General features: G+C 44.3%; 1 protein-coding gene across 4 annotated transcripts in view; it reads left to right on the top strand.

Moving 5' to 3' along the window:
* LOC137095366 (RNA polymerase II elongation factor ELL-like) overlaps positions 1-23,133 on the top strand; it is a 106,531-nt gene that overhangs the window by 18,549 nt on the left and 64,849 nt on the right. For 3 of the 4 annotated variants that reach the window (XM_067461963.1, XM_067461964.1, XM_067461962.1), the window contains exons 3-4: positions 8,204-8,325; positions 10,971-11,134. In XM_067461963.1, the coding sequence (XP_067318064.1) occupies positions 8,204-8,325; positions 10,971-11,134 (286 nt within the window). The remainder of the gene's footprint in view (positions 1-8,203; positions 8,326-10,970; positions 11,135-23,133) is intronic. The other variant, XM_067461965.1, reaches the window with a different exon arrangement.

The raw sequence follows: 23,133 nt of genomic DNA, 5'->3' as shown, positions 1-23,133 counted from the left end.
TTTCTCTGTTCTATAAATTTTTTTTCTTCTTCTCTTGTATAATTGAGTAGCATCATTTCTGACTTGTTCCAATTAACTTGTAAACCCGTTGCTTTCCCAAATATCTCCAAATGTTCTTTTATTCTATCTATTTTCTCCACTATATTTTCTATAAATAACAATGTATCGTCAGCGAATAAGCTCACCTTCTGTTTCTCCTTTTTTCCTAGTCCTTCTAAATTTTTATCGTTCCTTATATTATTAGCAAAAAGTTCTATCACCATAGCAAATAATATCGGGGACAAAGGGCACCCTTGTCTAGTTCCTCTAGTCACTTTTATTTCGTTTGTCACTCCATCATTTATAGTTATCACTGCTGAGTTCTTTGAATAAAATTGTTTTAGTTCTCATTTTATTTCCCATTCCAAATTTATTCAATATTTCCCCTAGTGTCTCCCATTCCACACAATCGAACGCTTTAAAAATGTCTAATGATAGTATCCCTGCTTTTCCCTTCCCCTCTTTAACCCAATGAATTTTATTTAGTGCTCTCCATATCAAATTTGACATTTGTCTTCCTTTTATAAACCCACACTGATCTTCTTTTATGTACTTATACATACATTTATTCATTCTATTAGCTAATATCGCGGACAATATCTTTGCATCCTGGTTTATTAATGATATGGGCCTGTATGACCCTGGGTCTGTTAAGTCTTTGTCAGGTTTGGGTATTAATATTATTAATGATCTCCTCCATGAATCGGGTATTTTATCTCCCTTCATTATTCCATTATACAATTCCAATAATTTTGTGGTTAGAACTTCTCTAAAGCTTTTATAATACTCTGTCCCTAGACCATCCAGGCCTGGGGCTTTTCCTACTTTTAATTTATTAATGACTTCCTCTATTTCTTTTTTCTTAATAGGTTGGTCCAATAGCTCTTTATCTTTCTCCTCCAGCTTACTCTCCCAATTTTCTTCCACGTATTTCCTAATTGCCTCTATGGGACATGCTTTAGTTTGATATAGGTTTTTATAAAATTCCTCAAATACTTTCAATTTCTCTTTCATAGCTCTACATATTTTACCTGTTTTATCTTTTATCGTGTTTATCATTCCTTCTATTTTCTTTTTCTGTGTTGATTTGGCTAGGATCTTTGAATTCCTATCACTAAACTCAAAATATTCCCTCCTTAAATAAATTAAATTTTCTTGTACTTCGTCTATTTCCATTTTATCCAATTCCTCTTTTTTTGCTCTTAACCTAGCATAAATTCGTGTATCTCTCTTTATTACATATGCTTTTTCAATCTCTTCTATTTCTCTTTCTAGATTCCTTTTCCTTTCTTCTTGCCTTCTTTTTAAGTTAATTGTCTCTTTTATACATAACCCTCTGGTCACTGCTTTCATAGTATCCCATAGGACTCCTTTTGTCATCCCCTTTTCGTTGAAGCCCCATATTTCTTGCCATTCTGCTTGCACTTTATCTACTATCTCTTTATGATTTAGTATTCTTGTGTTTAACCTCCACCTTTTCATTTTATCATAATCACATTTCAACGCAATCTCAATTGAAACCAAAGCGTGATCTGAAATCTTAATCATACCTATATCAGCATTTAGCACTTTACTTGTCATATTCTTGGAGACAAAAATATAATCAATTCTTGTATACACCTTATGTACCGATGAATAATATGTATATCTACTTTCATTCCCTTTTACCAATTATTGTTGGTTTTATTATTGTATTATTTTGAATTATTGTATTGTTTTAAAATGTTTTTTACACTACAAATAAAATATGTGAAGTGTTGTGCATAGGAATCAATTCATTTTTTTTTTCAAATTATAATCCGCCCCTCCAACAGTTTGAGGGACTGTAACCTAGCCCTCTGTTTAAAAAGTTTGTGGACCCCTGTTCTAGAGACATTCTCTCCTGACGTTTCGCCTGCATCTATGGCAAGCATCCTCAGAGGTAATGAGGTCAGATTTTTAACAGCGTTTATTCTCCAGAAAGTGTCTTCATCTGGTTTTGTGTCTCGGACTGACTTTCAGGGCAGGACGAATGGCCTGTTTAATGCCCCGACAGCAGCTTATGATGAATCCTTTCATAAAAGAACTATGCAAAACATCAGTCGAGGAAGGAAAGCTTTCAAGCACATTCCTACTCTTTAAAAAAAAAAAAGCAAAGTGAAACAGAAACAAATGCACATCTTGTCATTGTTTAAAAACCATCCTGGATCGGCCATCCATTAACACAATTCAAAAAGGGAGGAAGAAGATGGAATATCTATATCTAGACACATAATGAAAATGAAAATGTGTGTGTGTGTTGGCTGCACACTTACACAAACAAGCTCTTGCATCCAGAGACACCAATGGCCCTCCCTCCAATGACATTGCAGGTTATAGTGAGCGCCATGAACATGTCCAAGAGCCCTGCTAATGTCCCCCACCCAAGTGAAGATATAAATTCATCCTAGATTTCATGTGTCTGCACCACCACAGACATCTCAGTGTTTCTGACTCTCTCATCTGATGTGGCATTTACATGATCCCGCCCACTTCCTCTCCCTTAACCCTTTCCTATTCTTTTCTATGGCACACAGCAAACAGAGGAATTAATCAGCAACTGAACATACTAGTGAAGTTTGGGGAAAATTCACCATAATTTATAGGAGTTGTAGGTTCTTAGATGTATAGTTCACGTACAATCTAAGACCACTCTGTATTCCACCAATGATGGACCTGGAACTAACTTGGCACACAGAACTCCCATGACCAACAAAAAATGCTGGAGGTTTTTGGAGGGATTTATAGGAGTTTTCGTTCACCTACATCCGGAGTGCACTATGAATCTAAACAAGCATGGACCAAACTTGGCATGCATACCTGATATGCACAAATTGGAATACTGGTGAGTTTTGAGGTGAATTGGGGTGGACATTTTGGAGTTGTAGGTACTGAGGTGTATAGTTCACCTGCAATCAATGAGCCCTCTGAACTCCACCAAAGAAGGAATTGGACCAAATTTGGCACACAGAGCCCCCAATACTAGCAAAAATACTAGAGGTTTTTGGGGAAAATTCACCATGATTTGTGGGAGTTGCAGTTCACCTACATCCAGAGAGCACTGTGAACCAAACACCAATCGATCTGGACCAAACTTGGCACACAGACCTGATATGCAGAATTTGTATTACGGGGCGGGGGGCTGAACTTTTTTCTGGGAGTTGTAGTTCACCCACAACCAGAGAAACTGTGGAAGATGGACCTGGAACATACTTGACACACAGAATCTCCATAACTAACTCAACCTACTGGGGGGATTTGAGGGGACTGACTCACCATAGTGGGAGTTCTAGTTTACCCTGCAACCAAAGAACACACTGAACCCCACTGATGATGCATCTGGAGCAGACTTACTCCATATAACAAAATGTAAGTACTGATGGAGTTTTTCAGGGTTAACCTGGCATGATGGGAGTTGTAGTACATCCACCACCTTATGCATTTTGTACAATTAAAAATTGACTTTTTAAAAATAACCCAAGTAACACCAGAGATCCAAGCTAGTACATTTAGTAAATGACAGTCAAAACGTTGAGTGCGACATGGAGAGGGGGGGGGGGGTTGTCCCGTCAGCTGAGGGGCCCCCATAGAAACTATAACAGGGAGGGGGAGATGCAGGAAAGGGAGACCATTAATTTGGCCTAGGGATTGTGGAAATTTAGTAACTCTAAATCGGTCTCCTGATGTGGTAAGTTGGTGTACGCAGAATGGCGGTCCCTCTGGATTGAAGGTGGTGCTGTTGAACGCCAAATCTGTCAACGTAAAAACAGCTTTCATCCAAGATTTAATCCTGGATGAGCGGGCAGATCTGGCGTGCATTACGGAGACCTGGTTGTATGAAGCGGGAGGTGTAAATTTGACCCAGCTTTGTCCACCAGGGTTCTCCGTGCAGCACCAACCGAGATCCAGAGGGTGGGGAGGCGGGGTTGCGGTGGTCTATAGAAATACTATCCCTCTGACAAGGGGCCCCATCTCGCAGTCAACCAGTTTTGAATGTGTCCATCTGAGGGTGGGTGACCGGGACAGAATAGGGATTCTGTTCATGTACCGCCTACCTCGCCTCACTACGGTCTCTCTACTTGAGCTAGCAGGGGTGGTCTCGAGCTTTGCATTGGAGTCCCAAGCGCTTCTTGTGTTGGGGGACTTCAATGTACACGCCGAGGCTACCCTAGTAGGAGCGGCTCAGGACTTCATGTCTTCCATGGCAACCATGGGGCTGTCCCAACGGGTATCTGGATTTGGTTTTCTGCCAGGGATGAGAGCATGGTGGCGATGTTGAGGAGTTGACCATTTCTCCGTTGCCATGGACCGACCACTACCTGGTCAGATTTAGACTCACTGCACCTCCTAACCTCCGCAGGGGTGGGGGACCCATTAAGTTGGTTTTCCCCAGGAGGCTTATGGATCTGCAACGCTCTCTACGTGGGGTTGCCTTTGAAGACTGCTCAGAAGCTTCAAATGGTCCAGCGTTCGGCAGCCAGGTTGCTAAAAGGAGCGGCACTCAGGGAGCATATTACTCCTCTGTTGCGCCAGCTCCACTGGCTGCCAGTTTGCTACCAGGCACAATTCAAAGTGCTGGCGTTAGCCTATAAAGCCCTAAACGGTTCTGGCCCTACTTACCTCTTCGAATGCATCTCCTATGAACCGACTAGGACACTAAGATCATCTGGGGAGACCCTGCTCTTTGTCCCGCCTGCATCACAGGCGCGCTTGGCGGGGACTAGAGCGGTGGCCCCTCGGCTGTGGAACGCCCTGCCTGCAGGTATCAGATCCACCCCCTCCCTGCTGGTGTTTAGGAGGAAAGTGAAGACCTGGCTGTTCGAACAAGCATTTGATTAAACAGTGTAATTGAACATAGGAATACGGAATAATGGATGATGAGACTGGATTCTGATTTTACTGTTGAGGTGCTAATGATTGTTATACGGATGTTTAATGAGTTATGTTACAATTGTTTTATTTGCCCTATACTTGTCTTGTGATGTTTTTTATCGATGTTGTTCACCGCTTTGAGTCGCCTGAGGACTGAGAAAAGTGGTATATAAATAAAGTAAATAAATAAATAAATAAAACACACCCATGGGTTATATTTCCCTCCAAAATGTGGCTTACTGCTGAACTGCAACTGCCGAAATGGCGTGTCGTTGTAAAACATGGGAAACGCCAAATGTGTTGGCGTCAGTTTTTCAATCAACAACTGTCCTGCTCAGGTCTTGCAAGATCAGCCATGGTTTACTTGGTGGAGGGTTTTGAATTATTATTATTATTATTATTATTATTATTTCTTCTATTCTTATCCTGCTTTTCTCCCCATATAGTGACTCAAGCTGGAGTTTGATCCAATTGTAATGCAGTTCCTCTCTTTTCCTATCTCCTTCCACTTTGCCAAGCATTCCAATTCTCACTGCGGCTTGGAAAACCCAAACTGGGAGAGATGGATTCATGCATGGGTTCATTTGCTGCCCTATACTGTAAATTTTCGTAACGATTTGTTATTTATTTATTGCCTTTGTCCTAGTCAAAGACAGTTGAGATGAGCAAGTGGATGTCAGTTTAGGGCCATTGGCATTTGATCAATGAGGCAAAGATTTAAAACACCTTCTGGGGCTGGGGTGCATTTCCCCAGAAATCTCCCATTATTGGGGTGCCCAGTTCGAAACCAAATGTTTCTCTGTTTTCATTTCTTAGCTGCTGCCATTATTTTGAATCATGAGAGGAAGCCAAGGTCATAGGAGCGTAGTTTCTGTTTTTAGGGGCAGGTGAAACAAAACGACAAGGAGAACATCTGGTATATGTAATAATGACTTGGATGATGGTTTGGGGAGCCTCCTTATCCAGTTTGCAGATGACACCAAATAAGGAGGGAAAGCTAATACTGGGAGTAGTGGGTTCACATTATAGGAAAGGAGATTCCACCTGAACATTAGGAAGAACTTCCTAGCTGTAAGAGCAGAACTCTGCCTTGCAGTGTGGTAGAAGCCTCTTATTTGGAAGTTTTTAACAGGCTGGAAGGCCATCTTTCAGTGGTGCTTTGATTGTGCTTTTCCTGTATGGCAGGGGGTTGGACTGGGTGGCCCACATGGTCTTTTCCAGCTCTGATTCTAAATCCTTCCAGTGTCAAAGCAAGCCTGTCTTATGCCCTAAATGTGAATGGTTCCTCCCTTTCCCACTCTCTGGTGCTTTCCTTCCGTAGAGATTTGCCTGGTTTCCTAGAGGATGGCATCAAAATTGGACACAAGCTTCCTATGGTGGAGAAAAAAAAGCCAGGTTGTAAATCAAATAGCCTCTCCATGAGTTTAGGTTTTTTTGCTAACATCTCGGGAGGGAGAAGTGACTTCTCCATATGCAGGGCTTTGTATTTGTACCCAGCAAGGAGCTGTTGAGCCTCTGGGGAGAAGTCGAGCAAAGAAGGCCTGCTTCTCTTATTCGTGGTATTTGTGTGGCCACAAAAATATAATGTAAATCACTTTGATCAACTCCAAAGGCCCCTAGAAAAAGCAAGCATAAAACTTGGAGTTGAACGCCAAGTCTGTCAATGGAAAAACATTAATTATACATGATCTTATATTGGAAGAGCAGGCAGACCTGGCATGCATAATGGAGACTTGGTTGGATGAGGCTGGCAGGGTCAATCTCACCCAGCTTTGTCCTCCAAGTTACACTGTGCAGCAGCACCAAGATCGGGGGGCGAGGAGGTGGGGTAGCAATGATCTATTGGGACACCATCTTCCTGACCAGGCGTCCCGTTCTGCAGTCGACCTTGTTCGAATGTGTCCACCTGAGGATAGGAGACTGTTAGTGTACCGTCCACTCTGCTGCACTGTTGTCTCTACCTGAGCTAGCTGGGGTGGTCTCGGGCCTGGCGTTGGAGTCCCAACGGCTTGTAGTGCTGGAAGACTTCAACATTCATGCAGAGACCTCCCTTTTGAGAGTGACTCAGGACTTCATGTTTTCCATGGTGACCATGGGGCTGTCCCAACTAGTAACTGGCCCTACCCACAATACTGGACACACATTAGACTTGGTTTTCTGCCAGTGATTTATTTATTTATATTTATTTGCTTCATTTGTATACCGCTCTTATCAGACCTCAGGTGACTCAGGGATGGGATGAAGGTTGCGGTGTTGAGGAGCTGAGTTGCCATGGACCGACCACCACCTGATTAGGTTTACACTCATTGCGGCCCCTAACCTCTGTAAGAGTGGAGGACCCACTAAGATGGTCCATCCCAGGAAGCTTATGGATCCAGATGAATTCCTGGTGGCTCTTGGGGAATTTCCTGCCACCTCGGTAGGTGAACCTGTTGATACTCTGGTCACCCTCTGGAATGGGGAGTTAGCCAGGGCAATAGACACGAGCGCTCCAGAATGTCCCCTCTTAAGTAGCTGAGCTAAACCATCTCTTTGGTTTACTGAGGAGTTGGCAGTGATGAAGCGAACAAAGAGGAGACTAACTGAACACACCTATGCCTTTATCTAAGGGCATATGATGTGGCAATAGAGGCCGTAAAAAACTCTTTTTATTCACCCAATATTTCGTCTACAAAGAACCATCCGGCTGAGCTGTTTCGAGTAGTCACAGAGTTGTTGAACCCCGATTCGTAAGACGGGTCCCCTTTCAACAGGGGATCCGTCGACATGCGTCCTAGACCCCTGCCCGTCCTGGCTTCTAAAGGAGGCCAGAGGGGGATTGGCCGAGTGGGTGAAGGTGATGGTTACTGCCTCCCTGCGGGAAGGCAAGATTCCAGCAAGCTTAAAACAAGCTATAATAAAACCGCTGTTGAAAAAACCATCACTGGATCCCACTAAATTTGACAACTTTTGGCCTGTGATTCCAGCCATGAAAACAAATTGGCATACAGCTCTTGTCTATTAAAATTCAATACCATTAGAATGCAATATAACACATCAAATTTGAAAACAGCTGGATTGCAATTTACATTTGATTAAATTCAATTTGCTTAGCACATCTCCATAAGAATCAATGCTGGATCCTAGTTTCTTTTAGAATGTTAGTTTTCTAACCTTTGATCCTCCGGTTGCTTTGGACTTCAACTCTCGCAACTGCTAACCACAAACCCCGCAAAGCTTGGAGAATTCTGAGTTGTCTTTGCATCGCTTGAAATGGCTCCTTCTCTTGTGACAGCGCATCTCGATACCCCAATCGGATGGCTCGAAGGGGGTCCAGACGTTCTCATTTTACCTCTCCCACATTGGCAAGGACAGCCCCCAGGGCAGCTTTGACTGCATCCAGCAATACGTCTCCAGGTGAGTCACATTTCCAGCCTGCCAATGACATATGAATATCAAATCCATACAGCGTTTATGGCATCGTATAGTATGGGGTATAATGTGAGTTAGACATATTTTTAATAGGAACTCTCAAACATCAGATGCTACGTTCATCTGGCATCTAGCAATCCCCATGAGTGGTGGTTAACTGAGAATCTGCTATAATAGTATGCTACCTTTTCTCGCATGAGCCAGGTACAGTGTTTCACTTATCTGACATAAATGGGTCAGCAGAACATTGGATAAACGAAAATGTTGGATGATACAGAGTCTCCTCCTGTTACCCATCTGATGCAGCACTGGATACCTAGAATACTAACAGGGACTTGAAGAATCAAGGCGAGGCAATGTCTTGGGGCTAGAGCGGCCAAAAGGAAGTGCCTGGATGTGGAAGAGGAGCATAGAAATCACAGAGGGAAGTAGGGGGATGCTTCCATTTCCAGTCCTGCCTCTTTCCCCCCTTTCTTCCCTCTTTCTCCTCCTCATTTTGTCTCTTTCACTTAGTGGGAATGGAGAGACGGTTAGGGAGCGTTCCTTTAATTGAAGGGGAAATGCTGGAGGAAAAGGGGGTGTCAGATAAGTGAAGATGGGATAAGCGAGAGTCTACTGTAAATATAGGTGTATCTCCATCTCCCTATTTTATCCTTGCAACAACCTTGCCAGGTAATAAAAAGAATAAAAAGGAGGAGGAGGAGGTAGGCCTGTTTGAAAGGGAACAGGTGGAGGTGTCATGGCTTAGCAAGCAAGGAAAAGGGAACAGGGACAAGGAAAAGGAAAGGATTGTAAGCATTTCACCAACAAGACTGAGAATCACGATCTGTCAGAGACTTGGGTAATTGATATCACAGCATGTTCAAGAAAGCAAAGCAGCACACATGTAATTGTAAAATTCCATTCCCAAGTCTGCAAGGGGGATATGTTTTGGGGCTTTAAGTACATGAAACTGTGGGAAATAGAGATGGAAGGAAAGACATCCGGTGGGCGCATATCATAGAATTTCCCACAGGGAGTAAGGACGGTGGATGGAAGCCTTTGGTTCAACAAAAGCTCTGCTGGTTGGTTTATTTATGTATTTATTATTGTGTCAGAAGCTAATTGAGGGTACAGTTATAATATATTTAAAAGAACACAAAGTTAAAAACTTGACATTATACTAGATTTATTTTGCCCACTTGGGGTGCCTCTGGTGTCGCTGTGAGAAGGTTGTGCATGTGGCAGGGCTCAGTAGTTGGTCTGTGGTTTGCTTTTCTCCACACTTGCAAGTCGTGGACTCCACTTTGAGACTCCATTTCTTAAGGTATCTCGTGGTGTCAGGACACAGTCTGTTCAGCACCTTCCAATTCACCCACTTGTGTGTGCCCAAGAGGGAGTTTCTCATCCAGTCTCAGCCATGGATGGAGATTCTGCGTTTTAGCTTGCCACATTTGGACTTTTTCTTGCTGAGGTGTTTCTGCGAGTGTCTCTGTAGGTCTTAGGAAGCTATTTCTTGATTTAAGACATTGGCGTGCTGGCTGATATCTGAACAGAGGATGGGCCGGAGATGTCACTACCTTGGTCTTTCATTATTGGCTACTACTTCCTGACAGATATTAGGTGGTGCAATACTGTATAATAGTATAATTTCTCCAATGGTGTTGGGTGTAGACATCCTGTGATAATGCAGCATGTCTCATTAAGATCCATGTCCACTCTTTTAACACGGTGAGATGTATTCCACACTGGGTATTCAGGCTCAACAGCAGAGTAGCAAAGTGCAAGGGCAGATGTCTTCACTGTGTCTGGTTGTGATCCTCCAGGTTATGCCAGTCATTTTTTGTATGATATTATTTCTAGCATCCATGTTTTGCTTGATACTGAAGCAGTGCTTCTTGTAAGTCAGAGCATGGTACAGAGTGACTCCCAGATATTTTGATGTGCTGCAATGCTCCAGGTAATCCTCAGAGCACGAGATGCTTGTCTGTTTTTAAGATGAAAAGCACACATTGGTGTTTTGGATGGATGAGGAATCAGCTGGTTTTTCCTGTAATAACACCCAGTAAGAGCACCTAAAACTTTGGAGAGCCTTTGTTCAACTATTTCAAAACTCCTTACTTGAGCAGTGATGGCACGATTGTCAGCATAGATCAAACTCTCTGTCCCTTCTGGCAGAGGCTGATCATTTGTGTAAATGTTAAGCATTGATAGAGTAAGCATGCTCCCCTGAGGCAGGCCATTCTTCTGACCTTGTCATCTGCTTCCCTGGCCCTGGAACTCAACAAAACAGCTCCTGTTTTGTAGCAGATTTCCTATGAAGGGGGTGAGGTGATATTATCAACATGAGAGAAGCCGCCCTTGAGGATCATAAAACAGCTGGGTGTCTCCTGGACAACATCTTTGTAGATGGCTGGTTCTCTTACACCCAAAATGACTTGCAGTATTCAACCAAATAAGCTCCACTAGTAATTAATCTCCTTTGGGGACGTAAAGCAGGGTATCAATAAATATTATGATAATAATTTTATAATAATAACAATAACAATAATGGCTCAACAGTAAGGGAGTATTAGGTAAAGGAGAGTAGAAAATCAGTTCCAGAGGGACAGGGCTGGCCCCTTTTTCATGGCCACCTTTTTTCTCTGCAGCAATGGCAGCATTCAGCTGGACTGCTTGGACAGCATCCAGGACAAGATCACAGTCTGCGCCACAGACGATTCATACCAGAAGGCCAAGGAGAGCATGGCACTGGTGGAGGAAGAAACCCGGAGCCGGGGGGCTATTGTGATCAAGCCAGGGGCCCGCTACGTTGGTGAGAAGCCTCTGTCTTTGCAGAATTGGGGCAGGGAGGGGGTTTTGATACTCCTGGCATCCATTTGAATCTAGTCTTGGGCAACAAAAATAATCAAAGATCTTGACAGCATTAATAATCCCTATTAGGAGCGTCAAAAGAGCCGGGTCTGTTTAGCCTCACGAGATAAAGTCGAGAGGAGACACGAGGGTCAGGTTTCAATATGTGAAAGAATATCATTAGGAGGAGGGAGCAGACTAGTTTTCAGTTGCCCTGGGAACTAGGACTTGGAACAATAACAGGAAAGGAGATTCCACCTAAACACTACGAAGAACTTCCTGATTGTAAGAAGAGCTGTTCAACAGCAGAACTCTCTTCTTTGGAAGCTTTTCCAAAGCTTGCATGCGGTTTGCTGTGCTTTGGAGTTGGCCCGTAAAGTTATATATTATATATAATATGAATAATTTGGATGCTTGTCATAGATGCAGGTGAAATGTCAGGAGAGAATGCCTCTAGAACATGGCCGTACAACCCGAAAAAACCTACAACAGAGGCTGAATGGCTATTTATAGGGGGTACATTGATTATGCTTTTCCTGTGCATGGTAGGGAGTTTGACTAGATCAGTGTTTCTGAACCTGGGGGTTGGGACACCTGGGGGAGGTCACGAAGGGGTTTCAGAAAAGTCGCCAAACACCATCAGAAAACATATATTTCTGATAGTCTTAGGTACCCTTTTGGCAGAGAAGGCTGAAGATGTCTCTACCTGTCCTTCTCTGTCCTTGGAAACAGATGGCGAATCATCCCACCAAAAGCCCTTCTCTGCTGTGATTGGCTGGCCTCTCAGTCAAGGGGAGGACTGTTTCTGAGATTCCAAGTGGGAAGGGGAGAGCAGGCTCCCTCAGTGCATGGCAGTGTGATGTGCATGTGCAGGTGAAGGGGTGTGTGCAAGGTTGGAGGGAGGCTTGCGCATTCTTCAAGGCATTGTCTTTGTCTACAGTGCTCTCTGGATTTACAACTCCAAAACTCAAGGTCAATACCTTCCATTATTTTTGGTTAGTCATGGGAGTTCTGTGTATCAAGGTTGGTTCAATTCCATCTGATGGAGTTCAGAATGCTCTTTGATAGTAGTTAAACTATAAATCCCAGCAACTACAACCTCCAAATGACAAAATTGACACCCCCACTAGTATTCAGATTAGGGTGTATCGGATATTTCTGTCAAATTTGGTCCAGTGAATGAAAAATTACTGTTATGAAGTAGCAACGAAAATAAATTTATGGTTAGGAGTCACCACAACATGAGGAACTGTATTAAGGGGTTGTGGCATTGAGAAGTTTGAGAAACACTGGACTAGATGGTCCACATGGTCTCTTCCAACTCTATGATTCAATGATTCTATGCTGGCATTGTCCCTGCTTGGCTTGTTGTTGTTTTTGTTGTTATTTTGTTGTTGTTGTTGTTGTTATTATTATTATTATTATTATTATTATTATTATTATTAATGCCCTTCTTTATCTCCCCAAAGTGGACTTAAAGCAGCTTGACACAAAAGTATTAGTATACAATTTCAAATATGAAAAACTGAGTGCCATCTTTAAACATATCACTGTTTCCTCCAGAGTCCAACCCTCTACATCCAGTTTCCAATCACTGCCTCCTCTCTTCTTCCCCATTGGCTTCTCTAACCAACTCTTTTGTGTCCCAAACTGGGTCTGGTTTCTAGCTCGCTTTTTCCTCATGGCAACAGACTCCGCACATGCCTTTACTAAATCCCATCCAAATAAGTGACCCATGTTATTGCCTATGCTGAAGAGATCATTTATAGTAGAGCACTCGGTTTGGCTTGAAGTTGCCAGTTGAATTAAAGTGACTTTGTGAATTTCCTACAGATTGCTTAGGCAGAGGAGGTTTGGTCTGTGATGAAATGAAAAATCATGTTTTGTTAATGTTTGACCAGTCTCCACACTGCCTTGCCAGAGAAAGAAAATATGCCACATAGATTACCAATAAAGAACAAGTAGTTTACTCTTCATAGTTCAGAACAACATATTTACAATCACGTGATCAGTTGTATTGATTCACATAATGTCCTTTAATGAGAAATTTAAAATGGTCTTTCTTGGTTCATTCAGATAATCTCCTTCAGCAGTTCATGAAGTAAGAACAGACTCCAAACTCTATCTCTGTCTGCTTCTCTCTGCTTTTTCATAGCTCAAGCCTGATCAAAAATGTAACAGTATCCAAAAGTCCCAGACTTGGCCATCTCCCTGGCCATTGCCTCTCCAATCAGCTTGATGCATCTTATTTTAACAGTTGACACGCACACATTAACTGATTCCTTGCATGCTTCATCATGGTCTTCTTTTGGAGAAGCTGCACCCAGAATTCTGAAAGCAACTGTCCAAAAGGCTGTTATGAATTGTAATGTACTGTATATACTCGAGTGTAAGCTGACCCGAATATAAGCCAAGGCACCTAATTTTTCCATTAAAAACTCGGAAAACTTATTACATTATTTTATTCTATTGTTCTTATTATATTTATTATTCTACCTTATTATTATTATTATTATTATTATTACTACTACTACTACTACTACATTTATTGTTTTAATCTATTATTGTTGTTATTATTACATTTATTATATAAGCCAAGAGTGCAAAATGCAGCAGTTACTGGCAAATTTCAAAAATAAAAATAAAATTACATTAATTGAGGCATCAGCAGTTTAAATGTTTTTGAATATTTACATAAAACTGTAATTTAAAACTGTCTAACTCTGATTAAATCATTATTCTAACCTTCTTCAATGTAAATGTGCTTACCAGTACATATCCTTCCAGTAATAATAAATAATAAAATAATACATGTAATAATAATGATAGATTAAAATAATAAATGTAATAACAATAGAATAAAATAATGTAATAATAACAGAGTAAAATAATAAATGTAATAACAATAATAATAAATTGAGCATGGCAACCCCACCTCCACCAGCCCAGTCTCCCCCTCTGGGAACCCTAAAGAGACACAAAGGGGCTCCAACTTTTCCTCAAAAGACAGGAGAGAAAAGAGGGGAACCAAGCTGTTTAGTAATGGAATATGCTGCCTTGGAGCATGGTGGAGTCTCCTTTCTACTCTGGGCTTTTTTATGCAGAGCCATCTGTTGGGGGTGCTTTGATTGTGTGCTTCTAAGTGGCAGGAAGTGTGACTGGATGGCTCTTCCCTCTGCTCACCTTCAAGGCTGTTTTTCTCTGGGAAAAGAATGTTTGCAGAGACAGAGAGGGAGAGAGAAAGGAGGAGCCAAGCCAGATCTCCGTTTTGCCTCCAAGGTTGCTTCTGCCCTTGGGAAGTTAGTGGGGGCAACCCTTCCTCCTCCTCCTCTCTCCCTCCTTCAGGACACACAGAATCTGAGCAGGGGCCAGCCTCCTGAAGGAACAGGAGCTGCCTTGGAGGGAAAGAGACTACATTACCCAGCAGGCATGTCCTGCTTCTCCTTCTCCCTTCTTCCACTTCAAATCAGTCAACATTCTGCCAAAGGGAGAGGGACTGGGGTTTTTAGGGACCCAGCGCTCCCAGTGCGGCTGCCTTCCTGCTCCCCTTCCTCTTCAGAGCCAGCAGCAGAGCAGCTCCCCGAAGATTGCAAAATGAGCAAGTCTGGGTGCAAAATCCCTTTTGCACCCCAGTCTTGCTCATGTTGCAATCTCCCCCAGGCAGCTGTTCTGCTGCTGGCTTCGAGGAGGAAGGAGAGCAGGAAGGCAGACAGGCAGCTCCACGGGAGTCCTGGGTCTCAAAAAACCCCAATCCTTCTCCCCTCGGCAGAATGTTGGCTGGAAGGCTGGAAAGATTGGAATGGAGAGTGAGAAAGGGGTCTGGGGAAGACTTGAGTGGGACAAGCAGCTAGATAGGAAAATGGGGAAGACAGGCTGGAACCTGGGAAAGGCTGGGATGCAAAGGGAGCTGGAAAAGGCGAGAGGGGGACTGGGGATAGTTAAGGCTGGGGTAGGAAGTGGGAAACTAGGCTGTCGTGGGAGAGGAGGAAGGCAAGCGCCCAGAAAGAGCTCTTGAGAGAGCACAGCACAGGCACGTGGCGCCCTCTCCCCACAGCAACCATGCGCCCCTTCCTCTCCTCCTCTCGGAGCTCTCTTGGCACTGACTTCTCCTTTCTCTCACACAGCTGGGTTGTTGTCCTGGGAGGTGAGAGTCCTGGTAGGAAGGTATGGGGCTGAAAGACGCCCTTCTCACTCGAGTATAAGCCTTCCGAGCTCGGCAGAGGCAATAGCCGAGCGGCGTGCTTTCTCCCGCGCGCGCCTTTGCCTCCAAGCTCCTCCTCCTGACTCCCTGCAGCCTTGTGGGAAGAGGAGGAGGAGCCAACCAATGGCCGGCAGCCATTTTGGAGAGGCAGAAGGGGCCAACCGAGGAGCCTTGGCGACCCCCAGAAAATGGCTCGGCGACCCCGCTAGGGGTCGCGACCCCCAGGTTGAGAAGCCATCCCAAGTCCTAGAAGCACTTTAGTATAATTAAGATTGCTGCACACCGCACTATTTTAATCCTATGTTCCTCCTGCCATTTCAGCACTTTTAACCCTGTACCCACTGCTCTGGCCGGCCCAGTTTTTAACTGTCCTGATGTACTAGTGTTGTTATTCTGCTTAACTATTTTGATTTGCTTTTGTTTTATTGTTGTGTTATGTTTTGCTGTATTGTGTTCTGAGGCTTCGGCCTGTGTAAGCCGCATCGAGTCCTTCGGGAGATGCTAGCGGGGTACAAATAAAGTTAATAATAATAATAATTTAGGGCAACCCCTGGATACCTCTCTTATATTCTCTAAAGTAGGCCAGGACTGGAATTAAGGCCATTTAATGACGTCCAGTCCTATCCACAGCTTCAAGTAACACAAGAATGTATCCCTCACGGATATGGGGGCTGGACTGTAATGGCCAACTTCCTGCGTTGACTTGAACCCATATTTCCCAACCACCTCTGGGGAGTCGAGTTTGGGATTCTGGGAGCGGGAATCCCAGCAACCACATAGAACATTATATGGAGGAACATAGTGTGACCCAGCCTCTTTTGCTTCCAAGTCGGCAAACGTTCGCAAGTTGGTGGATTTTCCCTGACTCATCTGTTTCTTCAAAAGCTGGCCCCATGCTTTGGGCAAGGAGTGGAGGCTGTAGGGGGATTGCACAGGAAGGAAACCATTGGTTTCCTGTCTTCTGTGAATAACTCAAAGCTAGAGGGGTGGGGTGGGGGAAGAGATGGCTGTCGTCCTTTTTGCTGGCGTCCTTTTTCCTCTTGCCCCACATTCACGGTACAGTTCAGTACTTCCCCATGCTGGTTTGGCTTGAGGCGCCGCAAAGCATTTGCTCCACTTCCTTTTCTAGAATAAATCCGCCACAGTCTCGGCAGCAATGTGCAAGAAGCCTGTGAAACAGGCTTTGGCTGCATAGTTTCCATTCTAGCAAAATTCCCATGAAAAGTAGAAATAGGAGGCAGAGTGTTTACCTGCTGTCCCCACAGCCATGTTGCTTTCTTTGCTTCTGGGAGTTGTCTGGGGGATTGATGCTGTAATGTCCAAATATGGGATAATAGCACCCATTCCCTGCCTCCCAAGTTTATTTATCCTAATACTGAATATATTAAGAATATTTATATTTGTGTGTATGTTATATTTACAGTAGGGTCATGCTTATCTGACATAAACAGGATGGCAAAACATTGTATAAATTAAAATGTTGGATAATACGAAATCTCCTACAGTTACTCATCCAACGCGGCACTAGACATCTAGAATACTAATAACAGGGACTCAAAGGGTGAAGGCAAGGCAACACCTCGGGGCTAGAGTGGCGCAGCAGGAAGTACCTGGATGTGGAAGAGGAGCATGGAAATCACAGAGGGAAGGAGGGCGGACGCTTCTGCTTCTGGTCCTGCCTACCCTCCCCCCCCCCCCCCCTTCCATGTCTTTCCCTTTTCACTTATTAGGAATGGAGAGAGCGTTGGGAAGCACTCCTTTAACAATAGGGGAAATGCTGGAGGAAAAGGGGGCGTCAAATAAGAGCATTGGAAAGACAGAATGTTGGATAAGCGAAGGTCGGATAAGCGAGACTCTTCTGTATACACACACACATATGCAAACACATACATACACGTACATTATACCTGTCTCTTGTTAAGCTTTTTTTAAAATTGTATTTATTTATCATGTCAGAAGTGAGTTGAAAATACTGTTATAATGCATTAAAAACCCACAAGTAAAGTTTAAAACATTGTGCTCAGTGTCCTTTGACCAGAAGCTGGCCATTTGGAGGGCCTCTGGTGTCATTGTAAGAAATGTTGTAGTGAAATTCATGAGGTTCTATATGAGGCAGCAGAAACAACCCTTTTTTGCAGCAACAGAAGTTCTCCCCCTCTGATTAAGGAGCAATGCATAACTTGTTTTTGTAGTAGAAATGACTTTATAAAGGGAATATTTACAGTATAGCAGAAGACCGGGACTCTTCTCAAACCTTCTTCCAAATTCTTTCAAAGCTCCCTGCTTGAGTGGTGATGGCATGATCACCACTCAACTCTCTTCTGGCAGTAGCTGATCATTAGAGTAAATGTTAAACATTGATGAAGCGAGCATTCTCCCCTGAGGCAGTAGGCCATTCTTTTATTTTGTCTTAGCTGATGATTTAGTCATATGGGCAAATTTAATAATTCTCTCCCAAAGTGATCCCCAAAACATCTTACAGAATTTAAAATAAAACATATACCAAATCTGTAGCACATACGTTCCCAGCTGGACCATGGTTTTAGGTTGGTAGGGGTAAATGCCATTTGCTTCCCTGCTCTATGGTCCCAGTATATTATAGAGCTGCACTGGTTTATATAGGGTAACCAGGAAGCAGAACAGGAAGCCCCGCCTCTCAAACAAAGCAGTTAATTTTTAAAACACAGGAAGCTCCGCCTCTCAAACAAAGCAGTTAATTTTTAAACACTCACTCACTCAGATTTCTAGTGCCCTCTAAGACAAAGCTTATCCTTAAGCAGAAGGGAACAAAATGGATTCTGCTTCTTCAACTTCTGTGGAAGCTCAGCTGCCCCTTGACTTCAGACCCTGGTTTATATAGGGTAACCAGGAAGCAGAACAGGAAGCCCCGCCTCTCAAACAAAGCAGTTAATTTTTAAACACAGAGAGCTCCGCCTCTTAAACAAAGCAGTTAATTTTTAAACTCATACACTCAGTAACCTACACATTCACCCCTGCATACAGACAACAACATAAAACACACACCAAGAGGAGGTAATTAGCAACCCCCAGATGGAACAAACACGAAATCTTCCAGTCTCATGCACAAGCTGTGATGTTCAGCTTTTTCACACTACAATTACTCAATTATTTTTGCCCCAAGTGTAAACAGATCACTCACATGGAACACAGGATCCGACAACTCGAGGACCGTATTAAGACCCTTAAGGGCATTCAGGAACTCGAGCCGTTCTTAGACACCACACAGCATGCTGTCCTAGACATGCAGCCCATATCACATCAACATTATGGGGAGGCTCAAGAGGAGATCACCTCAGATTTGGACAACCCTCAGGCTTGGAGGAATTTCACCCTTAGAAAGAGACATAGGACCCGGAAGCCTCCTCAGAATACTTCTTCTCATCTGCAGTTACATAATAGATTCCAAATTCTCACACAGCTATCACTTGACCAAGAAACACAACACATTGAGGAAGACCAGAATGGCTTAGATACTGATCAGTGGCTCGTCCTTGACCAGTGTGAGGGGGATAGCCCTGTTTGGAACAACACTTCACAACATTCACATTTACACAATCATGCAGGTGTACCATCCCCAACCATAGACCAGGTGCAACAGGAACACATACAGGAGAGCGCTAGGCTCTTGGATGAATCTCAATGGATTGTCCTTGATGAATGCACTGGGGATGTCGAGGAGGAGGACAACACTTTACACCTACACAATTCACACCAACAGGATCACTTTTCTGGGGACCTACACACTACAATGCGCAAAAGGGGCCCTGCCATTCCTGAAAGCAAACAGGTCTTGGTAGTAGGCGACTCCCTCCTTAGAGGAACGGAAGCCGTCATTTCCAGACCGGATGGGATGGCTCGAGAAATATGCTGCCTACCGGGGGCAAAAATACACCATATCACTCAGAGGCTCACCAGGCTCCTCAAGCTCCATCACCATCCTCCCCTCATGTTGATTCATGTAGGAACCAATGATACTGCTAGGCATACTGTTCAAAAGATCACAAATGATTTTCGAGCTCTAGGAACAAAGCTAAAGCAATGTAATGTCCAGTTGGTCGTTTCATCCCTCCTCCCAGTCATAAAACACGGTCCTACAAGGGCCAGAAAAATAGTACAGGTCAATGACTGGCTTAGAAAATGGTGTCAGGAGGAACGCTTTGGCTTCCTTGACCATGGCCTGCTTTTCCAGGAGGATGGCCTACTGGCAAGGGATGGGATGCATCTCACACAAGTAGGAAAACACCTTTTTGCTCACAGACTCGCAAACCTCATCAGGCGCACTTTAAACTAGGCCCACTGGGGGAGGGGGACAACAGCCTTGCGAACACTACTTTACCCATAATGTCAGGGAACTGCCAGAAAGCTAAACGGAGGGCTGCACAAACACAAAAAGGACCAAGTACCGAAAGCACAATAATCCCAATTAAACAGCTCAGGGGAAGATCTCAAGGTTCACATGTCTTTACACTAATGCACAGAGCATGGGAAATAAACATGACGAACTCCAACTTTTAGCACAACACCACAAATATGATATCATAGGGATCACTGAAACCTGGTGGGATGACTCCTATCGCTGGAATGTAGACATCGAGGGCTATAACCTCTTTCACAGAAACCGAACAAAGGGGAAAGGAGGCGGAGTAGCCTTATATGTCAAAAACTCTTATGCTGCAGAAGAAATGCATGACAGCAATCCGGGAAACCAGCTTGAAAGCATCTGGATAAGAATCAAGGGAACTGGGACTCAAAAAGATCTTGTTGTAGGAGTCTACTACAGACCTCCAAGCCAGGAGGAAGAACTTGATGAAGTCTTCTGCCAACAGTTGACCAAACAGGCACAGAGAAGAGATGTAGTAGTCATGGGCGATTTCAACTATCCCGATATTTGCTGGAAAACAAACTCGGCCAAGAGTACAAAGTCCAACAAATTCCTCGCTTGCCTTGCAGACAATTTCATGGTCCAGAAGGTAGAAGAGGCAACAAGGGGATTGGCTACTTTTGATCTCATCCTAACAAATGTGGAGGACCTGATTGATGTGGTTGAAGTGGTAGGATCCTTAGGGGCAAGTGACCATGTGCTCCTGCAATTTGAGGTACAAAGAAAGGCCGAAACTAAGACAAGTCAAACCCGCATTTTGGACTTTAGGAGAGCTGATTTCCAAAAAATGAAGGAAACGCTGAGCAGCATTCCGTGGACACAGATACTAAAAGACAAGGGAGTTACGGATGGATGGGAGTTTCTCAAGAGTGAAATACTCAAGGCGTAGTTGCAAACCGTGCCAACAAAGAGAAAAAATAGGACAAGTGCATAGAAGCCAGAATGGATGTCCAAAGAACTTCTAACTGTGCTGAGACACAAAAGAGACATGCACAAGAACTGGAAAAAGGGAGAAATCACCAAAGAAGAATTCAAACAAATAGCCAACAGCTGTAGGGAAAAGGTCCGCAAGGCTAAAGCACAAAACGAGCTCAGGCTTGCCAGGGACATTAAAAGCAATAAAAAGGGATTCTTTTCTTATGTCAGTAGAAAAAGGAAAAACAAGGAGGCGATAGGTCCTCTTCGAGGAGAAGATGGGGCAATGCTGACAGGGGATAGGGAAAAGGCAGAACTACTAAATACCTTCTTTGCCTCGGTCTTCTCACAAAAAGAAAGTCATCTTCAACCTCAGCAAGACGGAGTGGATGAGGGATTTCAGGACATCCAACTCCAAATTGGGAAACAAGTTGTACAGGAATACCTGGCCACTCTAAATGAGTTCAAGTCCCCAGGGCCAGATCAACTCCACCCAAGAGTATTGAAGGAACTAGCGGAAGTCATTTCGGAACCATTGGCAACCATCCTCGAGAGTTCTTGGAGAACAGGAGAAGTTCCAGCAGATTGGAGGACGGCCAGTGGTCCCAATCTTCAAGAAGGGAAAAAAGGACAACCCAAATAACTACCGTCCGGTCAGCCTCACGTCGATACCAGGCAAGATTCTGGAAAAGATTGTTAAGGAAGTGGTCTGCAAACACTTAGAAACAAATGCGGTCATTGCTAATAGTCAACATGGATTTATCAAAAACAAGTCATGCCAGACTAATCTGATCTCTTTTTTCGATAGAGTTACAAGCTGGGTAGATGCGGGAAATGCCGTGGATGTAGTGTATCTGGATTTCAGTAAGGCCTTCGACAAGGTCCCCCATGACCTTCTGGCAAGGAAACTAGTCCAATGTGGGCTAGGCAAAACTACGGTGAGATGGATCTCTAATTGGTTAAATGGACGAACCCAGAGGGTGCTCACCAATGCTTCCTCTTCATCCTGGAAAGAAGTGACGAGCGGAGTGCCGCAGGGTTCCGTCCTGGGCCCGGTCCTGTTCAACATCTTTATTAATGACTTAGATGAAGGGTTAGAAGGCAGGATCATCAAGTTTGCAGACGACACCAAATTGGGAGGGATAGCCAATAGTCCAGAGGACAGGAGCAGGATTCAAAATGATCTTGACAGATTAGAGAGATGGGCCAAAACTAACAAAATGAAGTTCAACAGTGACAAATGCAAGATACTCCACTTTGGCAGAAAAAACGAAATGCAAAGATACAGAATGGGGGATGCCTGGCTGGAGAGCAGTACGTGTGAAAAAGATCTTGGAGTCCTCGTGGACAACAAGTTAAACATGAGCCAACAATGTGATGTGGTGGCAAAAAAAGCCAATGGGATTTTGGCCTGCATCAATAGGAGCATAGTGTCTAGATCAGGGGTCCCCAAACAAAGGCCCGCGGGCCGGATCCGCCCCCCCCCTGGGGGGCATTTATCCGGCCCCTGGATGCGTTGGGCTACCACGCAGGGCGGGCGGGAGGCACTTTTCAATGTGGACCTCGCTTGTCCTGAACGGCCACGGGAGGGACACCTTCCTGCCTGTCTGGCAGGTGGACGCACAGGCAGCGTTACGTGAAAGGAGTTTGTTAATTAAAGGGGCCTTTTGCATGACCCATTTGCGCGCTCACCCGCCAAGCAGGTGGGAAGGCGCCCCACAGCCGCGGCAGAAAAAGGAAGGCACCGGCACTGTCTGAAGCCTGACGCCTTGCCAAAGCATGCACACACAAGCACGCACACGCACACGCCAAAATGAGCTACCAACTTCCCAACCAACGCATCTCCCAAACCCAGGAACTAAACCTCTCAAGGGGAGCTATGCTTAGGAGAGACGGAAAGCGTCCCAAATCCTCCTCCAGCCCCCTCTCCATCTCCCCTGACTTGGGACTGAACGGCTTCTGATACCAGGACAAACTCCCAAGGAAAAGTAAAAGCTCACCCTCAGTCTATCCATCCAGCGTGCTTTTCTCCCACTCTTCCCCGGCTTGGAAGAGGGGGAGGAAAGAAGTCATTCAAACACCCCTGCCTGCCGTAGGTATGTGCTTTAAAGCTCTTTCTGTGTATGGGGGGGGGGGGGCGGGGAGGAAGGAGTCAGGGACATGCAAATAATAAGTAAATCGAAGGAGACAAAAAGAAGTATTAAAAACACCCAAAAGTAGGGAATTTCTTCCCTCTCCTCTTTTCCTTTCTTTTCTTTTTCTCTCTTTCTCCCCCTCCTTCTTTCCCCCTTCCTTCTCTCACTTCTCCTCTTCTTTTTAAATCCCTTTCTTTTCTCCCTCCTCCTTTCCCCGGTGCTTCCACCCAGGCAGCTTTCAGGAAGAAGGAGTGGAGAGAGTTGGGAGGAGGAGGAGGAGGAGAAGTAGAAAACCTGGGATCAGATCC

This window comes from Anolis sagrei, chromosome Y (assembly GCF_037176765.1).
Source record: "Anolis sagrei isolate rAnoSag1 chromosome Y, rAnoSag1.mat, whole genome shotgun sequence".
NCBI classification, from domain to species: domain Eukaryota; kingdom Metazoa; phylum Chordata; class Lepidosauria; order Squamata; family Dactyloidae; genus Anolis; species Anolis sagrei.
Note: the sequence above shows the minus strand (reverse complement) of the source record. Positions and strands in the feature narration are given on the sequence as shown.